At 41.5% G+C, this 21791-nt stretch overlaps 1 protein-coding gene across 8 annotated transcripts in view; it reads right to left on the bottom strand.

The window, feature by feature from the left end:
• Window positions 1-21791, bottom strand: part of tmem94 (transmembrane protein 94) — a 37958-nt gene that overhangs the window by 6432 nt on the left and 9735 nt on the right. For 2 of the 8 annotated variants that reach the window (XM_085465437.1, XM_085465440.1), the window contains exons 7-29: window positions 21303-21454; window positions 20377-20479; window positions 20189-20275; window positions 19841-19957; window positions 17204-17260; window positions 15603-15710; window positions 11701-11874; window positions 11377-11598; window positions 10737-11049; window positions 9635-9808; window positions 9343-9445; window positions 9024-9232; window positions 8507-8688; window positions 7973-8105; window positions 5917-6032; window positions 5712-5811; window positions 5475-5583; window positions 4802-4991; window positions 4633-4710; window positions 4440-4525; window positions 4264-4345; window positions 3209-3378; window positions 2968-3062 (exon numbers count right to left, since the gene is read on the bottom strand). In XM_085465437.1, coding sequence (XP_085321563.1) covers window positions 2968-3062; window positions 3209-3378; window positions 4264-4345; window positions 4440-4525; window positions 4633-4710; window positions 4802-4991; window positions 5475-5583; window positions 5712-5811; window positions 5917-6032; window positions 7973-8105; window positions 8507-8688; window positions 9024-9232; window positions 9343-9445; window positions 9635-9808; window positions 10737-11049; window positions 11377-11598; window positions 11701-11874; window positions 15603-15710; window positions 17204-17260; window positions 19841-19957; window positions 20189-20275; window positions 20377-20479; window positions 21303-21454 — 3160 coding nt within the window. Of the gene's footprint in view, window positions 1-2; window positions 911-2967; window positions 3063-3208; window positions 3379-4263; window positions 4346-4439; window positions 4526-4632; window positions 4711-4801; window positions 4992-5474; window positions 5584-5711; window positions 5812-5916; window positions 6033-7972; window positions 8106-8506; window positions 8689-9023; window positions 9233-9342; window positions 9446-9634; window positions 9809-10736; window positions 11050-11376; window positions 11599-11700; window positions 11875-15602; window positions 15711-17203; window positions 17261-19840; window positions 19958-20188; window positions 20276-20376; window positions 20480-21302; window positions 21455-21791 lie in introns of those variants that run through there. The other 6 variants (XM_085465433.1, XM_085465434.1, XM_085465438.1 and 3 more) reach the window with 6 other exon arrangements.

The raw sequence follows: 21791 nt of genomic DNA, 5'->3' as shown, positions 1-21791 counted from the left end.
TAAATGACAGAACAACAATAAGAAAAGTTCGATTTTAAAAAAGAAAACACAATCACTCATCTTTAACATGGGAGTTTTACTGATCATCTCGTGATTATCAAAACAATCTGTGTTCAAAATCCATCCATCCATCCATCTTCATCCGCTTTATCCGGGGCCGGGTCGCGGGGGCAGCAGCCTAAGCAAAGAAGCCCAGACCTCCCTCTCCCAGCCACCTCCTCCAGCTTATCCGGAGGAACACCAAGGCGTTCCCAGGCCAGCTGAGAGATATAATCTCTCCAGCGTGTCCTGGGTCTGCCCCGGGGCCTCCTCCCGGTGGGACATGCCTGGAACACCTCACCCATCCTTGTCAGATGCCCGAACCACCTCAGCTGGCTCCTTTCGATGTGGAGCAGCAGCAGCTCTACTCTGAGCCCCTCCCGGACGGCCGAACTTCTCACCCTATCTCTAAGGGACAGGCCAGCCACCCTTCGGAGGAAGCTCATTTCTGCCGCTTGTATCCGCGATCTCGTTCTTTCGGTCACTACCCACAGCTCGTGGCCATAGGTGAGGGTAGGGACGTAGATCGACCGGTAAATTGAGAGCTTCGCTTTTACACTCAGCTCCCTCTTCACCACGACGGACCGGTGCAGCGTCCGCATTACTGCAGCTGCAGCCCCAATCCGTCTGTCGATCTCCGGTTTCCTTCTCCCATCGCTCACAAACAAGACCCCGAGATACTTGAACTCCTCCACTTGGGGCAGGAACTCATCCCCGACCCGGAGTGGGCACTCCACCCTTTTCCGGCTGAGAACCACGGCCTCAGATTTGGAGGTGCTGATCCTCATTCCCGCTGCTTCACACTCGGCTGCGAACCGTTCCAGTGCGAGCTGGAGGCCCTCACCCGATGAAGCCAACAGAACCACATCATCTGCAAAAATCAGAGATGAGATTCTGAGGCCACCAAAGCGAAAGCCCTCCGCCACTTGGCTGCGCCTAGAAATCCTGTCCATAAAAATTATGAACAGAACCGGAGACAAAGGGCAGCCCTGGCGGAGCCCATCACCCACCGGGAACGAGTCCGACTTATTGCCGGCAATGCGAACCAAGCTCTTGCAACGGTTGTATTGGGATCGAATGGCCCGTAGCAATGGGCCAGACACCCCATACATTTTGAACACACACCAAGTATGGGTGAGTTCAAAATGTTCTTTTTTTTTCTTTCAAACTACCTCTCTGAAAATGGGCCACGTCCACATGTACATGGGTATTTTTGAAAACGCAGGATTTTCTATGTGTTTGCACCTTTCGTCCACATGTGTACGGTGTTTTTGATCACTGAAAACTAAGATTTCTAAAAAACTCCTGCCAGGGTGGAGGTTTTCAAAAACTCAGTTTTTGCGTTTGTGTGGACGAGGAAAACTGAGATTTAGTCATGCAACGTCAGAGGTGTGAGCCTCTTTTGACGTGACGTTATTGTTTACATGAGATTAATTTCTACAATTGCGGATATAGACAAAATACTATTGGTGTTAATCTATGTGCAGTTTTTACACACTTACATATACACACACACTTACTGTCCCTCCGTTTAGAAAGGCAGAGGCGTCAGAGTGAACTTCGCACATGGCTTATACATTCAACCAGTGTTGGGAAGGTTACATTTTAAAATGTATTCCACTACAGATTACAGATTACATGCCCCAAAATGTATTTTGTAACATATTCCGTTACGTTACTCAATGAGAGTAACATATTCAGAATACTTTGGATTACTTAATATATTATCATGCTTTAGAACTACATGAATGTACTATTGCTGTGATTTATTACTATCACTGAAGGTTACTCGCCATACCAATACCAACTAGATATTTAAATCTTAATATAAATGAGTAACAGTAGGTGGACATTAGGTAAGGCTGCACTTTTTGCAGCGATCTCGTATAGAAAACTATTCCGCGTGTATATAAAACAGGTCCGCGGCTTTGAACCGTAGTAAAGGGACCTCTGGCTAATACGGGCTTGTAGCTGAAAACTAGCTTTACTTTGTTGTGTGGGTCAACTTTGCAAGCGAAAGACAGAGAGAGGCGTTGAAAGACTGCTTCAACGGAACTTATTGTTTCGGAGGAAAACACGAACACGGTGTACAGTCGAGTCTTAACAGCTTACTTACAACTGGGCTCGTCAGGCACTCTTCTTGGCTGCAGTGGTTATTATTATATTTACATGCTCACAGACACATAACGGATATGACAGTCCATTCTCGCTGCAGCACGGACTACACTACCCATGAGGCTACATTCTTTAAGGCTATGCCTGTAACACTCTGCCTATTGCCTTCATTTTAAATACTTTTTTGAATAATAAAATTTTTTTTTTTTTTAAATTCCGTAAGTAGAGGTGACATGGGCCGTGAGATTGAGACACAGGCATTAGAGCCTCTTAATGGTTGTATTCTGAGTACCACCCTTTTAAACAGTAAATGTAATACAGTTACTCATATTTTGTATTTTAAATACGTAACGGTGGTACATGTAATCCGTTAATCCCCAACACTGCATAAAACACAGCCGCTTAATGTATGTATGCTGTATCCATTTTGTTCATTCCTAAGCTGTGAGTCTACACCAACCTGTCTTTAGTTATTAGCATTTGAAATGTTGAAGGCACCCCCCCCCCCCAAGAAGACGGAGGGAAGCCCTATCCCTAGCAGAGCACAGTGTGGGTTAAAAAAAAAAAAAAAAAAAAAAAAAAAAAAGCAGTTTCAGGTGATTTGGGCAAACCTAAGCTCCGAGAACAGAATAAAAATTGTTTTATGGTCCCGCAAATTGACCAGAGGGAGGAAAGGGGTTTTCATTTACTAAAGACGCGCTCCAGTGGAATACTCTAAGATCCTGACTGCCGTTGTCATAGAGCTCACAAACTGCTTTAAGACATCATAAAAATCTAAAGGACACTTGTACATATCTATGAAGGCGCTCTTACCTGTGTGCAAGACAAGAAACCCTGCCATGATCTTCTGCGTCATCAGCAGACCGTTAGACAGTTCAAAGAACCACTGAGGTGCACTAGGTGAAACGCTGCAGATATATGGAAATATATTTGTTTTTAACATGTTGCTTACTTGTTCTTCATTATTGCTAATCTAACTGCATTGTAATTAATTTTAGCATTAAGTCTATGAGTGGAACAGCTATGGACTGTTGCAGGTTATTGTTACTCCTACCTCTTTGCAAATATATTACAGGAGGCAGTGGTGTTGTCTGAGGAGTTCAGGTTGCAGTGTGACAAACTGCTCAGGCAGACCGCTTGTAGGCTAAACCCAAAGGCCAACAGGTAGGCACACATAGTCAGGCCAAACTTCAACAGGAAACAGCCAAGGAAGTAGTTCTGAGTCTGGTTAAAGAGGTTGGCAAACAGACATACACAAATTCATCCAAGATTTCAGTAGCTGATCTGGTAATGTAGCTGTTCCTTTTCAAATCACTTTATCAGCTAATGTTACAAAATAGCCATCAGATTCATGTATGGCTAATTGTATCTTGCTTGCCAAGGTTATTGCTAGTAAGACAGCAAATACTAGCCTAGCCTGCCAAATGACTTCAATAGTTAATGTGATCCTTCATATGAACTTACCCATAAATTCTAAAGTCAAATGACTGAACAAAACAAAGATTTATAACCACTTTCTTCAGTAGTACCGCAAAATATAGAATGGCTAGTTATTACTAGCTGTTGTAACTCTTTTATTCAGTGTGATTGTTTTTTAATGTTACTCTTAATTGATCTGTTATTGTATATTTTTCACATGTTCGTATGGGATATTGTATTTGTTTTAAATGTTATGTACATGTATTTTGACTTTAGTTGCCATGATGCCAGGTTTCTCTTGGAAATGAGATTTTTAATCTCAATGAGATTTTTTTACCTGGATAAATAAAGGACTAGTAAAATAAAAAATAAAAACCAAGCTATGCAACATGTATTTTGCAATAGTAGCTGCAACTTTGTTGTCATATGACTGATGCTGAGGAAAACAGTAGACGAAATAGTCCACCATTACAGTGCAGGACATTTTTGTGCATGTCTTGTAATTTGCCAGTTGTAACTGCTATGGTCGTGTCTATAATTAATTCTTTCTCTGAGGTTGAGCAGAGTTTCTTTAAGTAGATTTTATTAAGCATTCATTTGAGTGGATACAGGAAATAGATACACTGTGTGAACAATAAAAACCTGAATAATATCACATGAGTATACTCTATTTCTCATACTTGATACTACCTTCTTTGGGATTGCGTCCAGGTTCTTCCCTGTGGCAACTGTCATAACTGTACTATCAGGTGGCTTTCCCAAAAGTGACACACTGCCAACAGAGAACAAATTAGAACCAGTTTCTTCACGAAACAACAAAATAACAATGAATTATTAGTTTCTAGATATTTACAGTATGTATGTACCTTAGCAGAGGGCAGCTGAAGCATGACACCCAGAGGATGTCAGTGGTGTTCATGGGAGGAGGAAGTTGAGCTAAGCAGGCTAAGAACTGTAACACCAGAAGCACATCATGCAGTAAATTACACAGAAATAGGAAGATGTTTAATGCAGTGTAAACAGGCACATCTTCAGAATTTATGAATCTTCCCTTCTCACCTGGATGATAACCAGACTGAGTTGACACTGCAGCAGAAAGAGGAAGCACTTGCGAATGCCGTAGGTTGTGTGTCGTGCCTGCAACACATTCAGCCAAAGGCAGATACATTTATAAATGTAACATTACTCTTAGACTGATCGGGTACACAAGGGCCTGTGTGCATCTAACCTGTTCTATGAGTTTGACCATGCTCACACTCTCTCCTTGGTGGAAGGTAACAGAACAGCCCATGCTGTTGAGCTGTCCAGACAGCCTCAATGGAGACAGTCCTTCGACCTCTCCATTAAATCCTCCCCCAGTGGCATAGCCAAACGTCTCCCACAAACACTGAGATGGATACAAAGGGTCCAAAGCAATGCTGTAAAACAGAGGTCAGGTGGCGCGATTAAGTCTCAGCTTTGACCGGACAATTCAAAGAAACAGAGTACTGAAGCAATTACAAGCTCATTTTTTTGCTGATGAGTAAACCATCATCTCCAGCACACTGCAGCTGGAGTCTGATTAAGAGACTTGTCCATTCATTCTTCCAACTTTGCATTGGATTTCTAAAACTATAAGTCACTTGCTTAAAGGAGACCTGTTTTATTCTAGTTTGGCCAGGTGCAGTATACAGGATACACTGTGGCATGAAAGTGTTTTTGAATTAATCTGCAAATATTCCAAATGATTTATTATCTCTTTGGTAGTCCTTGTTCTGCTTTGCAGCCTCAGTTAGCCCCATATTAGAAAAAGAATTACTGTAGCTAACTGCAGTCAGTGACAGAGTTGTGACAACCTACTGCAGAGGCAGTTGATTCTATGTTATGATTGCGCATATTCATATATTTTATTATTAGCATACCTTAGGTCACTCTGAAGGAACAGGCGGCTATTGCGGAAATTGCCAGCGCTCCCCAGACAGCACGTAACCTCCCTGTTTTCCTGCATGATCGTGATCATCTCACACATGGCTGAAAGGAAGTGATACAGGCATGTGGATCGTTGGTTCACTTTTGTTAAACTTTACTCAGAATACTAAGTAGTAATGTACTGGACATCTTGTACACAATATGGTACCCATATGTAAGATAAGACTTACTTTCAGGCGTACAGTCTGTGAAGAGTGGCACCAAAAGAGGCACATTATCAATGTTCTTCAAATGAGGACGAACCTGGTGGATCCCACGAGGTAACTTGGCCTTTACAAAATATATGGAAGCAATACATAAAACACAAGACTGAGCAGACTTTGCTTTTGCCTCTGTGGGCTAGAACAGTAGTTTCACTGGTTAAGAGCAAATTACCCTGTTACAGTCCTCCAGGAAGCTGGGGACATCGCTATCTGTGGGCTGGAAACTGGCCAGGTCAGAGTGAGCTTCCTCTTCTGGTAGCAGGGGACCTTCTGCTTCATCCCGAGAATCTGTGTTACAGAAAAAATATAGTGTGGCTTCCTCTACACTTATTAAGAAGCATTACTGAAAAAAAACAAAAAAAACAACGAAAAACACCAAAAGATAAGATAAGATAAGATAAGATAGAACTTTATTAATCCCTCGGGTGGGTTCCTCTGGGAAATTCGACTTCCAAAAAAAAAAAAAGCACAGCAACGACCGAAGTACATTTACTCATACACTCTTAAGATACACAGTATATTGCATACAGTATGTTGTATACAGCAGCGGTCCCCAACCTTTTTTGCGCCACGGACCGGTTTATGCCCGACAATATTTTCACGGACCGGCCTTTAAGGTGTCGCGGATAAATACAACAAAATAAAACTAGTACCGGTACCGAAAAAAAGAAGATTTATTCATAACACACGTGAAAAGACCCAGGAAAACGGAGTTAACGATAAAAACGATAAAAACGATAACAAACTAACGCTGAAAACCGATAAAAACCCTGAAAACTATACATTTCACACCTGAGCCTCAACTCTCGCGGCCCGGTACCAAACGACTCACGGACCGGTACCGGTCCGAGACCCGGGGGTTGAGGACCGCTGATATACAGTACTAAACTGATTTTTTGCTGAGAAGGAACCCAATACTTCGAGAAAGGAGACTGTAAGTGGTTTTATAGATATAACAGAGATACGGCTGGGCTGCCATAAATTGCTTTACCTCATAGGAAAACACGCATTGCCAGCTATTTTTCCCTCCCACTGAGTTAGGGAGGGGACATTTAGTGTGTATGTGGCAGAGTGTGAAGCACTGAGAACTAAAAGTAGCACCTCATGGTTCTCAGCCAGAAAAGGGTGGAGGACCCACTCTGGGTCAGGGATGAGTTGCTGACCCAGGTAGAGAAGTTTAATTATCTCAGGGTCTTGTTCACGAGTGAGGAAAGAGGGGAGCAGAGATTAACAGACAGACTAGTGCTTTAGCTGCAGTGATGCAGACACTACTGGTGCATCACGGTGAAGAGAGAGCAGAGTGGAAGTGCACAGCTCTTGATCTACCTTCATGAAGTGTTTGACAGTTTGGGTAATTGTGTTCTTTCAGATGTGGTTGTACATTTAGATATTAGTTGCTTTTTGCATTACCTCGTTCTGGGTGGATATTATGTTGTTGTATCCTGTTACGACAGTACCTAATAATTCTGTTTCTAGCGACATGAGAGACCTCACATTGGTTAATTGGAACGTAAAAGGTCTTGGACACGTGGTTAAGAAGGGTCATGTCCTTTCACACCTTAAATTTTTGGAAGAAGAAATTATCTTCCTCAAAGAAACGCATGCTAGTGCAGCTGAACAGCACAGGTTGAGAGCAAATTAGGTTTCTCAGGTTTTTCAGGCTCCATTTACTTATAAATCTAGAGGTGTGCCAATCCTCAGTTGTACAAATATTCTCTTTAGAGTGGAGGCCACAAAGTCTGATCCATATCATAGATACTTTTGGTTACTCTACCAAATGCTTTTCTAATTATTTATGCTCCTGATGTTGATGCTCTTTTTTTTTTGAGTTTTGATATTATTCCTTCATCTAATTCCAACATTGCATTTGGAAGTAGAGTCAACTGTTATCTTGAGCCCATTCTTGACAGCCTACCCACTCCCAATCATTTTCCAGAACAGATTTTAAATGAGTTAATTAAATCAAAATATTTGGTGGATATTTGGAGATTTCCAATTATTCCAACTTTTGAAAGAGCCATGTTTTTTTCCCTTTTGAATATTTATTGTAAATAAGACAGAAATACTTCCTATTCGATTACTTGTTGGAATAATCAACAGTTTACTTGATTACTAAAATAATTGATAGCTGCTACACTATTAATGACTAAATATATAATCAGCCTTTAAAATTGTTCCCATTACTAATAACACGAATATTAACTCAAACTTGTCAGAAACACGGGTACCTTGGTTCAAATCCTCATGCAGGGAGCCATGACTGGGGCTTGATGGAGCTCCATCACAGGGACCGTCTCCGTTTGGTGTCAGAGAGATATGACAGTTCCAGCCTGTCTCTAAACCCATCTTCTCTGCAAACACCTGCACAAATCCAAAGGAGCCGTCTCAAATTTATAGTAGATTATAGCAGTATACTAGACTATATATAGACACTACTATATAGTAGTATCCAGTATTTTAGTAGGTTTTTCCAAACAAATCTGAAAATTTTCTTCAGGTCATAAACTGTGACCTTGTGTGAGAGCACACCTGTCTAAAGTGAAACACGCAATGTCATTTGCTGTTAGACCCTCATCAAATCTTTTTAGATGACGGAGAACAGTAATTAGCAGTAATTAAATAAGTTACCACCTTTGTCCTATTTGTCTGTAAATGAGCAAAAACTTATAGATACTTATAGATAATAGAAATACTAAATAAATAAGTTAAAACTAAATAAGTAAGCTTTTAGTTGCAATGATTAAGAGCTTGACTGTACTCACCTTGCTGCGGAGCTCATCCTCCATGGAAAAGTAAACAAAGCGGATGCAAGCAGTGACGAGGGCATCAATGAGACGGACCGTGTCTAGCCTTGCCTGGAACTGGGATGACACCATTCCCATAAAGATCTGCCCGCTTAGGGCCTGAACACAGTCGTCACGCTCCACACCCTCACCTATACCTTCTGTGAGCACGACGGGAAAGAGGAAAGAGAGGGTAACTAAACAATGTAACATCTGTCTAAAGTCAGAGAAATCTCTTTATCCATACAATTTTGCAATTTACAGTCACTTCCAAGACATGTAGAATCAAAACTTACTAACTCACTTGTATGCAGTGATTGCCAAGTAAGTAAAAAGCATCTGTCCAAGTCATGGTCTTTGATAAACAAGTCAAACTACTGAACCTTGGATAACAGCAATTGAGCTTTGCAGTGACAACATATTTCCTTTAATTCTTGTACAGTTTTGTCTTGCTCAAATGCAAAACCACCCATTTCATCAGTGTCACAGTCCATACCATCTGAGCTCCAGCTGTTCCTGCAGGAGTTGTGTTTGATGGGAGTCGTGGAGGGCAACTCTAGTCCAGAAAACAGACAGGGACCAGGAGCCAGTTCCATACATTTCCCATTCAGCTGGCTAGACAGAGATACTTGCATGGGTTTATACGCAAAAGCTGAGCAGTAACCTGATAGACAGGCACGTTGGTAGAAGTCCAGGACCTTCTTTCTGTGACACAGGAACCAAAGGATGAAATGAAAACTTTCCAAATTCACTGTGCGCATTTGGAAAGTGTAACTATGTTGACTTCAAGCACAAACAAAAAGCCAAAGACAGACCTGTCTGAGCCTGAGAGGGGGTAGATATCAGTTCCATCCCAGAAGTCAGTGCAGGCCTCCAGGATAAGGTCAGCTGAACCATGTGACAGCATCTGGACATTATCTAACAGTGCATAAAAGCATTATCAAGAAAGAAAACAACAAAACATTATGGTACTGTTTGGCCAAAGGGAGGATTGGAGAGAAACATATACAGGAACATGGATTATGTGCAGGGAATAAAGAGATGGTGCTGAACATTTTATTAAAACTGCATCATAAAACCCAAAACAATAATAGTGTGCTGACTCACTGGATGAAGAGTCTCGTACGAACAGAGAGATGAGATGGGAGATGGGAGGCTGGCGTTTGGTGAAGTAATGAAGGCGGTGGGATGTGAACTCCTTGGTCTTCTCTCCAGATGGCAGCTGGTAGAGGGTCAAGTGGTTCTCCTGTTTAAACAACTCTCTCGCACCAGGGGTGAACCCTGACAAACAGACAAAAAGAAGAAAACAATGCTTCTGAATTGTTCTCTGATAGATTTTAATATCGCACTCAATCGATTCGGATGCAGTGATTTATTTAAAATTATATACCAGTGAATGAGAACATAACGTCTTGAGAAAGCTAATTTTTTGTAATTTAATTTGGTAAAGTAAAGTAAAACATATATTCTTTGTTCATTACGAGTAATGAACAAAGAATATATAATAATAGAATATATTATTTGTATAAAATCTCTCTTTTAACCCCTGTCGTGTAATATGTGCTTTTAATGCTTCTATTACTGCTGGGAGCACTTTGCACTTTACCTACATAATAATTTAGCCTACATAATCATACCACACACTCGTTACAAATTAAACACACAGATTCGACATTTGGATTTAGTGGTAAAATAAAAAATAAACCCTGGCTTGTCAGACACAGCAGGGTTAAATCAGTGGTTTTCATTTTTCCTGTTGGGTTGATAAAGGCATGTTGCTGTCGCATCATAGACTACTTGTTTCATTTGTAGAGATATGTTTACAACAATGCACTGCGGTCTGAATATTACTAGGCTATTAGGAGTGTTGCGTTTAACCATCTACATTATGCTGTAGAAATTTCAGTTTGAAATTTTTTTCCTCCCGTCTTACTCTGCATTTCTGGCAGGATCATTGACAGGGCCACTCAGAGGTTGCTTCTGGCCACATGTGGCCTGTAGGCCATTGCTTGAGTAGGCTGGGCGTAGAGGATCTGTAAAATCCTCTGTGCCACAGGATAACCATTGTTAAATAGGTTTATATCAGCATGTAACCTGTAACTTATACATTGTGTTAAATAGCGACCCACAGGCTGTTGGATATAACCAAAAGATTCAGGGAAGTCATTACTTGTTTAGTTTATATAAGAATCAGTTCTGACATGCTCACCTATAAGTCTGGAAAGCTCACAGAGCCCCCATGGAACATATACTGGCAGCACCGTGCCGTGGCTCTCCTGCAGAGCCAGGTTTGATAGATGGTCAGAGAAGCGACAGAGCTGCTTGGTGACACTGGCATTGCAGAGGTTTAGCATGATATTCAGGCCCAGTGGCTTTAGGGAGGGCAGGTGGCACTGCCAGGATTGGTCATCAAACTGGATGCTGGCAGGGTTCTGCTGGTCTTGTGACAGGCTCAGCATCTCCAGGTGGTAGTCACACACAAAGTCATCAGCCTCCACTTCAGGACAGCCCAGTGAAAAATCCTTGAGATAAGAGAAAAAAACCTGAAGCCACATACCAACTTCCTGAGTTCCTACACTTTATTTGTACTGTGCTGGTTAGTTCCCTGTCATTTTAAGTTATTTCTTATTGGTTAGCTTAAATATGTAGGCCATAGCAGCAGCAGTGAAAATTCAAACTGACAAAAAAAATTTTAATACAACATTTACATCTCAGATAACCCAAAATTTCAGTATTAATGGGACTTACTAACGTTTTCACCATCTGTTTTTAAAATTTTATGTATTAATTTTTTTTTTTTTTTTTTTTTTTAAAAGAGCTCTACTAGAAATTTCAGTTGCAGTTTGTACCGGTGTCTGGGCATCCTCGCCTCCCTCAGTGTCATGGCTGAAGCTCACATTCGATCCAGAGTGGTGTTTAGTGCAAGTGGGTACAGGCTGGCAGTGCTGCTGAATCTGGAGAGTGTCAGATGAGAGTGCTGTTTCGTGCGACATCTCGCTGGGATCTGGCCCCACTCCCGGCTGAGGGGGGGGCTCTTTCTGCAGACAAAGCAGAGCCTCTGCCTCCTGGCCCTACCAGACAATAAAAGGTTTTCTTGTTTTTTGTTGTTTTTTTATTAAACTCTAAAATTAATTTTGGGGGGCTAAAAGCTTTGCCTAAGAGAACAAACAAACCTCTTCCCTGTCATCATCCATCTCCATTTGGCAGTATGAGTTAACAGACATGTTGTCTCTGAGGTCATCTTGACTGTTGTGTGATGGTTCCACTCGTCCACTAAAGAACAGCACAGTCTCCGGACTGGGATTTGGCCACGAAAGAATACCCTGCTTGTCCACACAACATAGAACCTGCACGCAAAACAAAAGTACAGATTATATAAACACACACTTACAGAACAAAAAGCTTCCTGAGAAAATAGCTTTCAGTGATAAGAAGAGTTCTAGGCTTTTTAACCTCTATAAAGCGCTGGCTCAGGGAAGCATTGTTTGGTCACTACTTTAGGAATTCCAAAACAGTTCCAAATATCCACACAGAAGAGTTACACACACACACACACACACTGTAGTATAGGACCCATGTGCCTAAATACGTACAATTTGAAATTGCATAAGGTCCACGTCCTCGAAAATATTTTAACAGTGCTGTGAGAAAGTATTTCACCCATTCATGATTTTGTATTGGTTTTTGCAATTTCATCACACTTACATGTTTCAGATCATCAACCAAGTTTAAATGTATTGGGCAAAGATAACCTAAGTTATTAAGGGAAAAAAGCTATCCAAACCTACCTAGTAATTGGTCTTAACTTAATAATAACTGGTTGTGCCATCCTTGGAAGCAATAACTATAATTATTGTATCCAAAAGATATTATTTAGAATCTGTTCATTATGTAGAGAGACAACACTGGTTCATCCCTTGCATTAGGTGGTTTTTTATGCTTGAATGATTCATAGGTCAGTGTTAATTGGCAAAAAACAAACAAACAAAAATATTCCTCTGAAAATGGTACAAGGACTGAAAAAGAAGAAAAAGTTTGAAAGACAATTTCTTCCCAATCGAGAAAGGTGGATGTTCAGGGTGAATCTATAATTATTGTGCATGTCTATTATGTCAGTGTACTCTATTTCCACCTTTATGGCAGCTCGGAGTGGTGCTTCAAATTTTGGTATCAATCTGATACCGTCACCAATTTGCAAAGTATATGTTCTAATATATTTCTAAAGGTGCTATTGACATAAAATTCTCACCAGATGTCAGTAACAACCCATCGAATCCAAACATGGACAGAAATCAAAACATAGGTTTCCTTAAATTATGTGTAAGAATGAGAAATGACACAGGGAAAAGTATTGAACAGACTTACTGAAATGCATTTAACATTTTATACAGAAGCCTTTGTTGGTGATGACACCCCCGTATGGATCAAGGTTGCTCGGCTGTGTTTTGACCCATTCTTCCATACAAACGTTCTTCAAATCCTGAAGGCTCTCTTCTATCAACTCTGAGCTTTACTTCATACATGTTTAATCAGAATCAGAATACTTTATTGATCCCTGGGGGAAATTTTTTTTTTTGTCACAGTCTCTCACAGCTAGAGATTGACGAGGTACAACACAAATGCTACGGCAAGGAGGAGTCAGGACGCCAGGTCAGGGGGGAGATATCATCACCCCCACCCGAGATTGGGTACATAGCCCCAAGTGCGATAGGAGAAGGATCGTTGAGTGCGAGAGGAACTGACCTGAAAAATAGGATCATGACCAAGCTTGAAACCTGGATCCCCCGTAGCCGGTTACCAAGATTACGTGAAGTACCCTCAGAAGGTCTGCTAGATGATGTTAATGCAGCACTACGGGCAATACCTACAACCACGATTACCGACACTAACAAGCTGATCTACAATACGGCAGCAGTGATCAGTGAGATGCTTGGCTACAAGTTGAACAGCGACAAGGGGCAGTAACCTCCATGGAGAAGGAGGCTAGAGGGCAAGATCAAAGTAGCACAGAGGGAGGTTAGCCAACTAACGGAGTTGCAGAAAGGTGCGACAAATAAGGTGCCTAAGAAATACAGCAAGCTGTCCATACCTGAGGCCTTGGAAACTGCCAAGCAAAGACTCACAGCCTTGGCCAGCCGCTTGAGGAGGTACACCAGAGAGATAGAAGGCAGGAGAATAAACCAGCTGTTCTCCACAGAACCAGCAAAGGTGTACTCTCAGTGGCAAGGGAACAATAAGAGAACAGCACCACCAAGGCTGGAGATGGAGCAATACTGGAAGAGCATATGGGAGAAGGATGCAACCCATAACGGCAATGCTCAGTGGCTAGAGGATCTGAGGGCAGACCACAGCGACCTCCCTGAACAGGGTCCAGTAACCATCACAGTGGCAGATATCCAAGAAAGGGTCTCCAGTATGAAGAGTTGGACAGCACCAGGGCCCGACATGGTTCACGCCTACTGGCTGAAGAAGCTGACTGCACTCCACGAGCGTCTGGCAGCACAAATGAACCAGCTGCTAGTTAACGAGAGACACCCGGAATGGCTAACTGAAGGCCGGACGGTCCTGATCCCCAAGGACCCCAAGAAGGGACCGGTCCCCTCCAACTACCAACCAATAACCTGCCTCAGTACTACATGGAAGCTCCTGTCAGGCATCATATCGGCTAAGATGAACAGGCACATGGGTCAATACATGAGCGGGACACAGAAAGGGATTGGCAAGAATACCAGAGGCGCAAAACACCAGCTACTGGTATACAGAACAATCAGCCGAGACTGCAAGACCAGACTGACCAACCTGTGCACTGCCTGGATTGATTACAAGAAGGCCTTTGACTCAATGCCCCACAGCTGGATACTGGAATGCCTAGAATTGTACAAGATCAATGGGACCCTAAGAGCCTTCATCAGGAACTCAATGGGGATGTGGCGTACAACACTAAAGGCCAACTCCAAGCCCATAGCACAAGTCACCATCAAGTGCGGGATCTACCAAGGAGATGCTCTGTCCCCACTGCTGTTCTGCATAGGCCTGAACCCCCTCAGTGAGATCATTAACAAGACTGGCTACGGATACCGACTACGGAACGGAGTAGTTGTCAGCCACCTCCTGTACATGGATGACATCAAGCTGTATGCCAAGAGTGAACTAGACATCGATTCACTGATCCACACTACCAGGCTATACAGCAATGACATTGGAATGTCGTTCGGACTGGAGAAGTGTAGTCGGATGGTAACAAAGAGAGGGAAGGTAGTCAGAACTGAGGGGATCAAACTACCAGAAGGCAACATTGCAGACATAGAGGACAGTTACAAGTACTTGGGGATCCACAGGCGAATGGGAACCATGAAGAGGCCGCTAGAAAAGCTGCAACCACCAAGTACCTGCAGAGGGTCAGGCAAGTCCTGAGGAGTCAGCTGAATGGTAAGAACAAGATCCGGGCCATCAACACGTACGCCCTGCCCGTGATCAGGTACCCTGCTGGGGTAATAGGCTGGCCAAAGGAGGAGATAGAAGCCACTGACATAAAGACAAGAAAGCTCCTTACCATGCATGGAGGGTTTCACCCCAAATCCAGCACCCTGAGGCTGTACGCTAAGCGGAAGGAAGGGGGCCGGGGACTGGTGAGTGTCAGCACCACAGTCCAGGATGAGACAACGAACATCCAAGAATACATTGGGAAGATGGCCCCAACTGACCGAGTGCTCAGACTGTTTCAGTCCGTTATTACACTCTTAAATCCTGCCACTTATTCCTGCGTCTTTTGTGATCTTACAAAGCTTCAAACGACGCGTCGACTATTAAATCAGTCGTCGACGATTTTGATAGTCGACGTAAATGGACTTAATACTGCAGGTATGAAAATACCCTAAGTTTACATAGAAATTTGATATGAGGTTAGCCAGCACAGATTAGGTGTTCTGTTCTATGATCATATATCAAAAGCTTACAGAACAGAGCTGCATATAATTTTATTCTATTTTTAATTTGATCTAGACGCAACATGAAATGCATTTTGGGTAGCATTTTTTTACCTAGATGTATTTGTCTAATGGCCTACAATACTCACTGTGACAGATCCCAGTGTATGTAAAAGGCTGGAAGTACAGCAGAGTGTCTGAGATTTTCCCTTCAGGACAGCAACCAGGTGTCTCCATACACATCGGAGCATCTCCTGCTTAAGTGAAAACACACACACAGACACACAGTTATCAAGAGAACTACTTACTACTAGATATCAAAAACCTAAATGCTTAAATACATGACTAAAATGTATGAGTCTTATGAGGAGGGGCAATATACATGTAGGAACACCAATCGCCTTTGGACCTCAGGTCGGGTGCTCCACTCCTGACTAGGGTGCCTGTATCCAGTAAGAAATACATAACAGACCTGCCTTTTCTCTATGTATAAATACCCCCACCCCCCCCCGTATCCCACCCACTAACCCAGATGCCAATATGAAGAGATAATCACTTTATTATTATTGTCAGTGGTCATAAACTTTATGCCTGATCACTGCATGTCAGAGAACTGAAGTGTATTGCAGAGATCTGAAGTGTCATTAGGTTCAGATCAGGAGCATGTTTAACAGAGAAACCTTCCTCTTGATGAATCTTCCTCTTCTACTAAGCTGTCAGATACCGTAATTAGATTGTCAGCAGAAGTAGCCACCCCAGTTCTCTTTCGTGAATGCAAATTTGTCCACTACACTTCCCTTTTCTATAGACATGTTCCCTACAAGTTTAAATAACAGATTGAGCTGCTAATGTGCAGGATTGACAGCCACAGAGGAGTTCAAAGTCTTTCATTGAACTCCCCTGCAGCTCACTGACCAGCATGTCTTCCAAACACAAAGTCAAACTTTATTTCATGAAATTAGGTGGAAAATATTTTCATGGTTCACTGTTGATAAGGAGAGGACACAAGGAGAGGAAACCTAATTTCCAGTCATGCAGTATAAGCAAAAAAGCAGAGGTGAAAGGTCCAACAAAGAGTCAGTGCCTCTCTTATCCTCAACACTTTCTATCATTTTCTCTGATTCAAACGCCAAATACTAAATGTTTGCAAAAAGACAGACTGGTGGCAGTTGTTACTGTCCAGTTATAACAGAAGACAATGACTGAGTTTGGTTAGAAGCTGTGTAAGGTGGTGGGAACAGAAGTAGTAACCATGGACATGAACACATAATCTTAAACACACAGGATAGATTATTGAAGGTAACTATTCGATGACAAAACAAATTTCCCACGTGTGGGACTAATAAAGGTTATCTTATCTTATAACGGGAGGCATCTGAGTGTAAAATCACATGAAGAGTTGCTTGGTCAAATTGTGTTGACTAATAATGTCCAAACAAAACCATTCAAAGAGAGGGAAATCACATGTACAGCATTTACAAACAGAAAGCAAAGTCAAGTATTTGGATGAAAGCAAAAAGCAAACAAAAAGGACACCGAATCTAATGTCTATGTAAGACATTCAGATGTAAGTGGGACTGAGGGTGAGAGGGGAAGGTGGAAAAGTAGCAAGAGCTATGTACAATGGTTCCACAGAAGGGTTGCAAACAAACGGGTAAAGACAGTGAGTGGGTTCGTTCAGGTGGATTTGGGAGCCAAGCAAGTTTAGGCGGGGGGAGAGAATGGGGTGTCAAACAGCATGAGGTTATACCTGGGAGGAAACCATCTCGGTGTAGCTGCTTAGAGTGTCCTCAGAGAACTTAGCAAGCTAGGGCAAGAGAAGAGTCTAGTTAAAACACAGAAGGAGGCTCTCACTGTGCCTCCTCTGTGTGGGATATGGTGTGTGTGTGTTTGTGTGTGCATGTGCACTGTTATTACTGAACTGAAGAAGAAAAACATCTGAAACAGTGTGCAGTGCAGACGATCAGAAGTTAGCAAACAGCAGACACAAAAACACTGGATAACCTATATTTGATGAGACGCCATGAACACTGGTCTGGGCCCTAAAGTGATGCCTTCACCTTTATCGTGCAATTTGCAGCAGACTAAATTCGAATTTTTACATTTTTACCAACACTTACATGCATTGCTCCTAATTAGATTCAGAATATGGGGCTGGTGGGGCTGCTCTGGCTTTGTGAGTTAGAAGTCCAACTTGAAGTCCAAATTCTGACATCTGATGTACCAACACTCAGCCAACATTCCTTTGACAGGTTCAACTACTGAAACCTTCAAAGGCACATTACTTCCATCTTTATGACCAAAGCCTGGTATTGTTATTGCTGTTTAATCACAAACATTTCACCACAAAAAAGCCTGATATCGCATTTTGAAAGGAAAAAATAAACTATATATGACCTAGACATCTACCAAATATTGACTTTAGAAAGATTTAATCTGTGTACCATTTAGATCTATTTTAGAACCTTTGTCAGAAGAAAATTTGGTGAATGGTTGAAATTAGCTTCAAAGCCTCAAAAGATGATTTTTCACCTTTTCAAACAAATTTACACTTAAAGGGTATGTTTTTAAAGGCTATGACTGGCCACCCAGAGTTGTTGTCAGCCATTAGATATTACCCTTACTGTGACGGATAAACTTTTGTCAATACAGGTAAGAGTGTAAGAAAAAGTGTGATCTCATTGACTATTTACTGTGATAGAATTTGTCAGCCATTATGTCACCACAAGACTGTTTATATATTCCTATTTCTTAGTATTTACCCTCAAAACCACCGACTGAGTTGCAGTGCTGCTGGTAGAAGCAACATTTTGACAATAAAAAGGTGAGAAAATCATCCATTAACAGAAAATTAACTCATGCTCAAGTTTAATGCAGACAATAAGAAGTTATACTACGTCCACTATAACTTCACAGATGAAATAATGTTCATTTATACTAAACAGCTGTATTGGGGTCTCATCCGTGCACAAACACATGTATCAACAGTGGGGTCATTGAGCAAACTACTGTTGTCAGCCATTACTGAAACTGCTAAAGACAGCGTTCTCCATCACAAAAGCTATTGATGAAATTGATTTTGGAAGAATGAAGTCCATTCCTTCAGTAGAATTTGGAGAAGGAATCCGAAGGTGCATTAAAGTTATTCTTGACACACATGACTGAATTTCATTTAGTCATTTATCGCTATCTAAAAGCATTACTCCAACAGTTTTACACTGTAGTTCTACTCAGTGTGTCTGTGTCTGTGTCCCTGAAGGACTTGTTGAGAAAAAAGCATTGGTGTTATTATCAGGGTTTGAAGAGTTCTAGAAATAATAGTTATAGATTTATTCACCTTTGAAATCCGATGTGTCTGCTTCTTTGCAACCTCTGTTCAACTGTCTGCATGAGGTTAAAATTTGGTTATCACATAATTTTCTTACACTGAATGAGAATAAGACCGAAATCATTGTTTTTGATAGTCACACTCCGCCAGACCAGTTAGCTGATGGCCTAGGTCCTCTTGCTAGCCATTTCTCGCTCACTGTAAGAAACCTCCGAGTGTTCCTGGATGGCGCTTTTAAACTTGAGAAACAGGTCTCCACTGTGGTAAACAACAGCTTTCACCAGTTGCGTCAGATATCCAAAGCAAAGCTGTTCCTACCTCTAAAGGACCTTGAAAAGCTTATCCACGCATTTATCACATCCAGACTGGACTACTGTAACTCCCTCTACAGCCTCCAACATGCTTCAGTTAGTTCAGAATGCAGCTGCGCGCCTCTTAACAGGTACGAGAATCTATGAACACATCACTCCAATTTTAGCCAGCTTACATTGGCTCTCTGTTAAATATCGTATAGATTTTAAAATTCTTTTGTTCACTTTTAAAATTCTAAATAATTTAGCACCCAGCTATCTTTCCGAACTCCTCCACTTGTACAATCCCAATAGAGCACTAAGATCGTCCAATCAGATGCTCCTAGCACAACCTAGGTCTCGACTGACGTTGAGAGGCGACCGGGCCTTTGCAACCATAGCACCTAGACTCTGGAATAACCTCCCTGTTCATATTCGTACCATCTTTTTACTTTGGCTTTTGATTCTAACTAGTTGGTTGTTATCTGGCTTGTTGTGTTGTCACCTATTGTTTCCTGCCCTGTTTTCTTATTGTTTATTTTAATTGTCTCATGCTTTTACTGACTGTGAAGCACTATGGTCAGCTTTGTTGTTTTTAATATGTGCTATATAAATACATTTTGATTTGATGTGTTCTTTTAGACCTGTTACTAAAAGTAAAAAAAAATAAAAAAAATAATCACTGATAATAACTGAAGCCTTTTCTCCTGTCATTGCATGTCACATTTGTGTGTGTGTTTGACCGTGTCCCTGTGTGCATGTCCCTTACCAGGCCAGCTGGTGACACACGGCTGAACTCGGCGAGGACCCTGGCCTCTCCGTAAGCATTCACCAGCACCCACATAATAGGAAAGAGCAGGGGCAAAATGGGCAGAACACCCATTAGCTGAAAAAACAAGTCATACACACATTTCTGTCCAGTCTTTTTCGCTTTCAAGAATATTCTTAGTACAATCATTATGTTTGGTGCCAACACAGAACAAACTGTTAGGAAAGTTTATTATCAATAGTAATCACAAAAAACACCTTTACATACACACTGGTTGGCTGTGTCCCTACATCACTAATACATTACAGTCTTTGCTGTCTGCACATTTACTGCTTTGAATTATTTTACCTGAAGCTGAACAAAATTGTAGCATCTAGGAGTGAGGCTGGGGGCAGTAAGAAGAAAGCGAACAGTGTTAACAAGCAGGAATGCCACCTAGAAGAGGGGAGCAAAACACACATAAGACTGCACATATTTACATGTTCATGTTCAAATACAATGCAGAATACATTAGGAAGAACACACCAACTACTCACCAGTACAACAGGACAGACTAGCTTGGTGATAACCGACTGTACTGTAAATCTCTCATTATCGAGCACAGTGACTGGGCGAGACAGGGCCAACTCCAAATTGTTCCTGTTGGATAAAAGACAGACAGAAATACAAATGATTTTACCAAAGTTTAACAACTTTTTTCCATTACCATTCATTCCCATTGATACTCTTCTTATGTTCATCATCATTCTTCATCTGTGAGATGTTATGGTTTCTTTTCATTACATCATAGTCACATGACAGCAGTATAGCCAATTAACTTTTGTCAATATGGGTACGAGCGCAAGCTAATGTTCAAATAAAATGTCACAATTGAGAAAAAGTGTGATTTCTTAATATTTACTTTCCAAAAGCCACAGACTGAGTTGCAGTACTGTTTCCTGAAGCAACGTTTTGATAATAAAATGGTCAGAAGAAAATTAACTCAAGTTTGATGCAGATCCAGGATAACAGGATCAAAGTTATACTTACCTCCACTATAATTTCACAGATGAAATAATGTCCATTTATACTAAACAGCTGTATTGTGGTCTCATTCAGGCACAAACAAATTTATCATCAGTCTTCTGGGTTATCTAGCAAACTGCAAATGGGAAGCATTGCTCCTTTTGGAGAACAGTAACTTTGCTGTTTATTTTTCTGTTATGGTGGGCAGATGAAGATTTGCCCTTTTGACCTTTTAAACAGCACACTGGTGCATTAATGTGCATAACCTAATGTTAACCTAAGGTGAATGTCATGTATGTATGTTTTGCTTCCATCCCACCAAAAAAATGCATATGTACATGAAAGACTGTATAATACTTTTAACATTCATTTTTAATATTTGAGGATATTAGAAGTAATTCCAATATTTGGTTTAAAAAACAAAAAACAAAAAAATAAACATGGCTATGTTCCCTACCTTATCGTGTCCAGGACTGGAGTACAGACCACTCTGAAGAGGCGGTGTTGCTGGGGGCTCTGGGGTCCTCTTTTCTCATTGGCCCGTGGTGAAGGAGGAGGGGAGAATGGTGGGAATAAATCTCCTGGTTCAAGCACAATGTGCTCATCATCCTGAGGAGGAAAAATGAAAAGAAAAAAAAAAAAAGAACAATTATAATTTCTGAGATACCAGATACCGGTCTTACTGACAGGTTAAGGACCTTCTATGGCCCTGTCAGCTCTCCTAGATTTAACCACCTGTCTGCTGCACTGTCAATCATAGTCTCAAGACTATGCTGCGAGACACAGCAAACCTTTTAGCAAAAGAAAGTACTGATGTGGCATCCTAGAGGAGTTGGACCTCCTGTGAAACATGTGTATGGTGCAGGTATCGTCTCGTGCTTCCAGTAGAAAAGATGAAAACTCAGCAAAGCATCCAGTCAGAAAATGATGATGAGGGGAAAAAAGG

The sequence above is a fragment of the Copadichromis virginalis genome, linkage group LG8 (assembly GCF_057382275.1).
Source record: "Copadichromis virginalis isolate Kocher_CV1m ecotype Utaka linkage group LG8, C_Virginalis_male_GT1.1, whole genome shotgun sequence".
In the NCBI taxonomy this organism is placed as follows: Eukaryota; Metazoa; Chordata; class Actinopteri; order Cichliformes; family Cichlidae; genus Copadichromis; species Copadichromis virginalis.
Note: the sequence above shows the minus strand (reverse complement) of the source record. Positions and strands in the feature narration are given on the sequence as shown.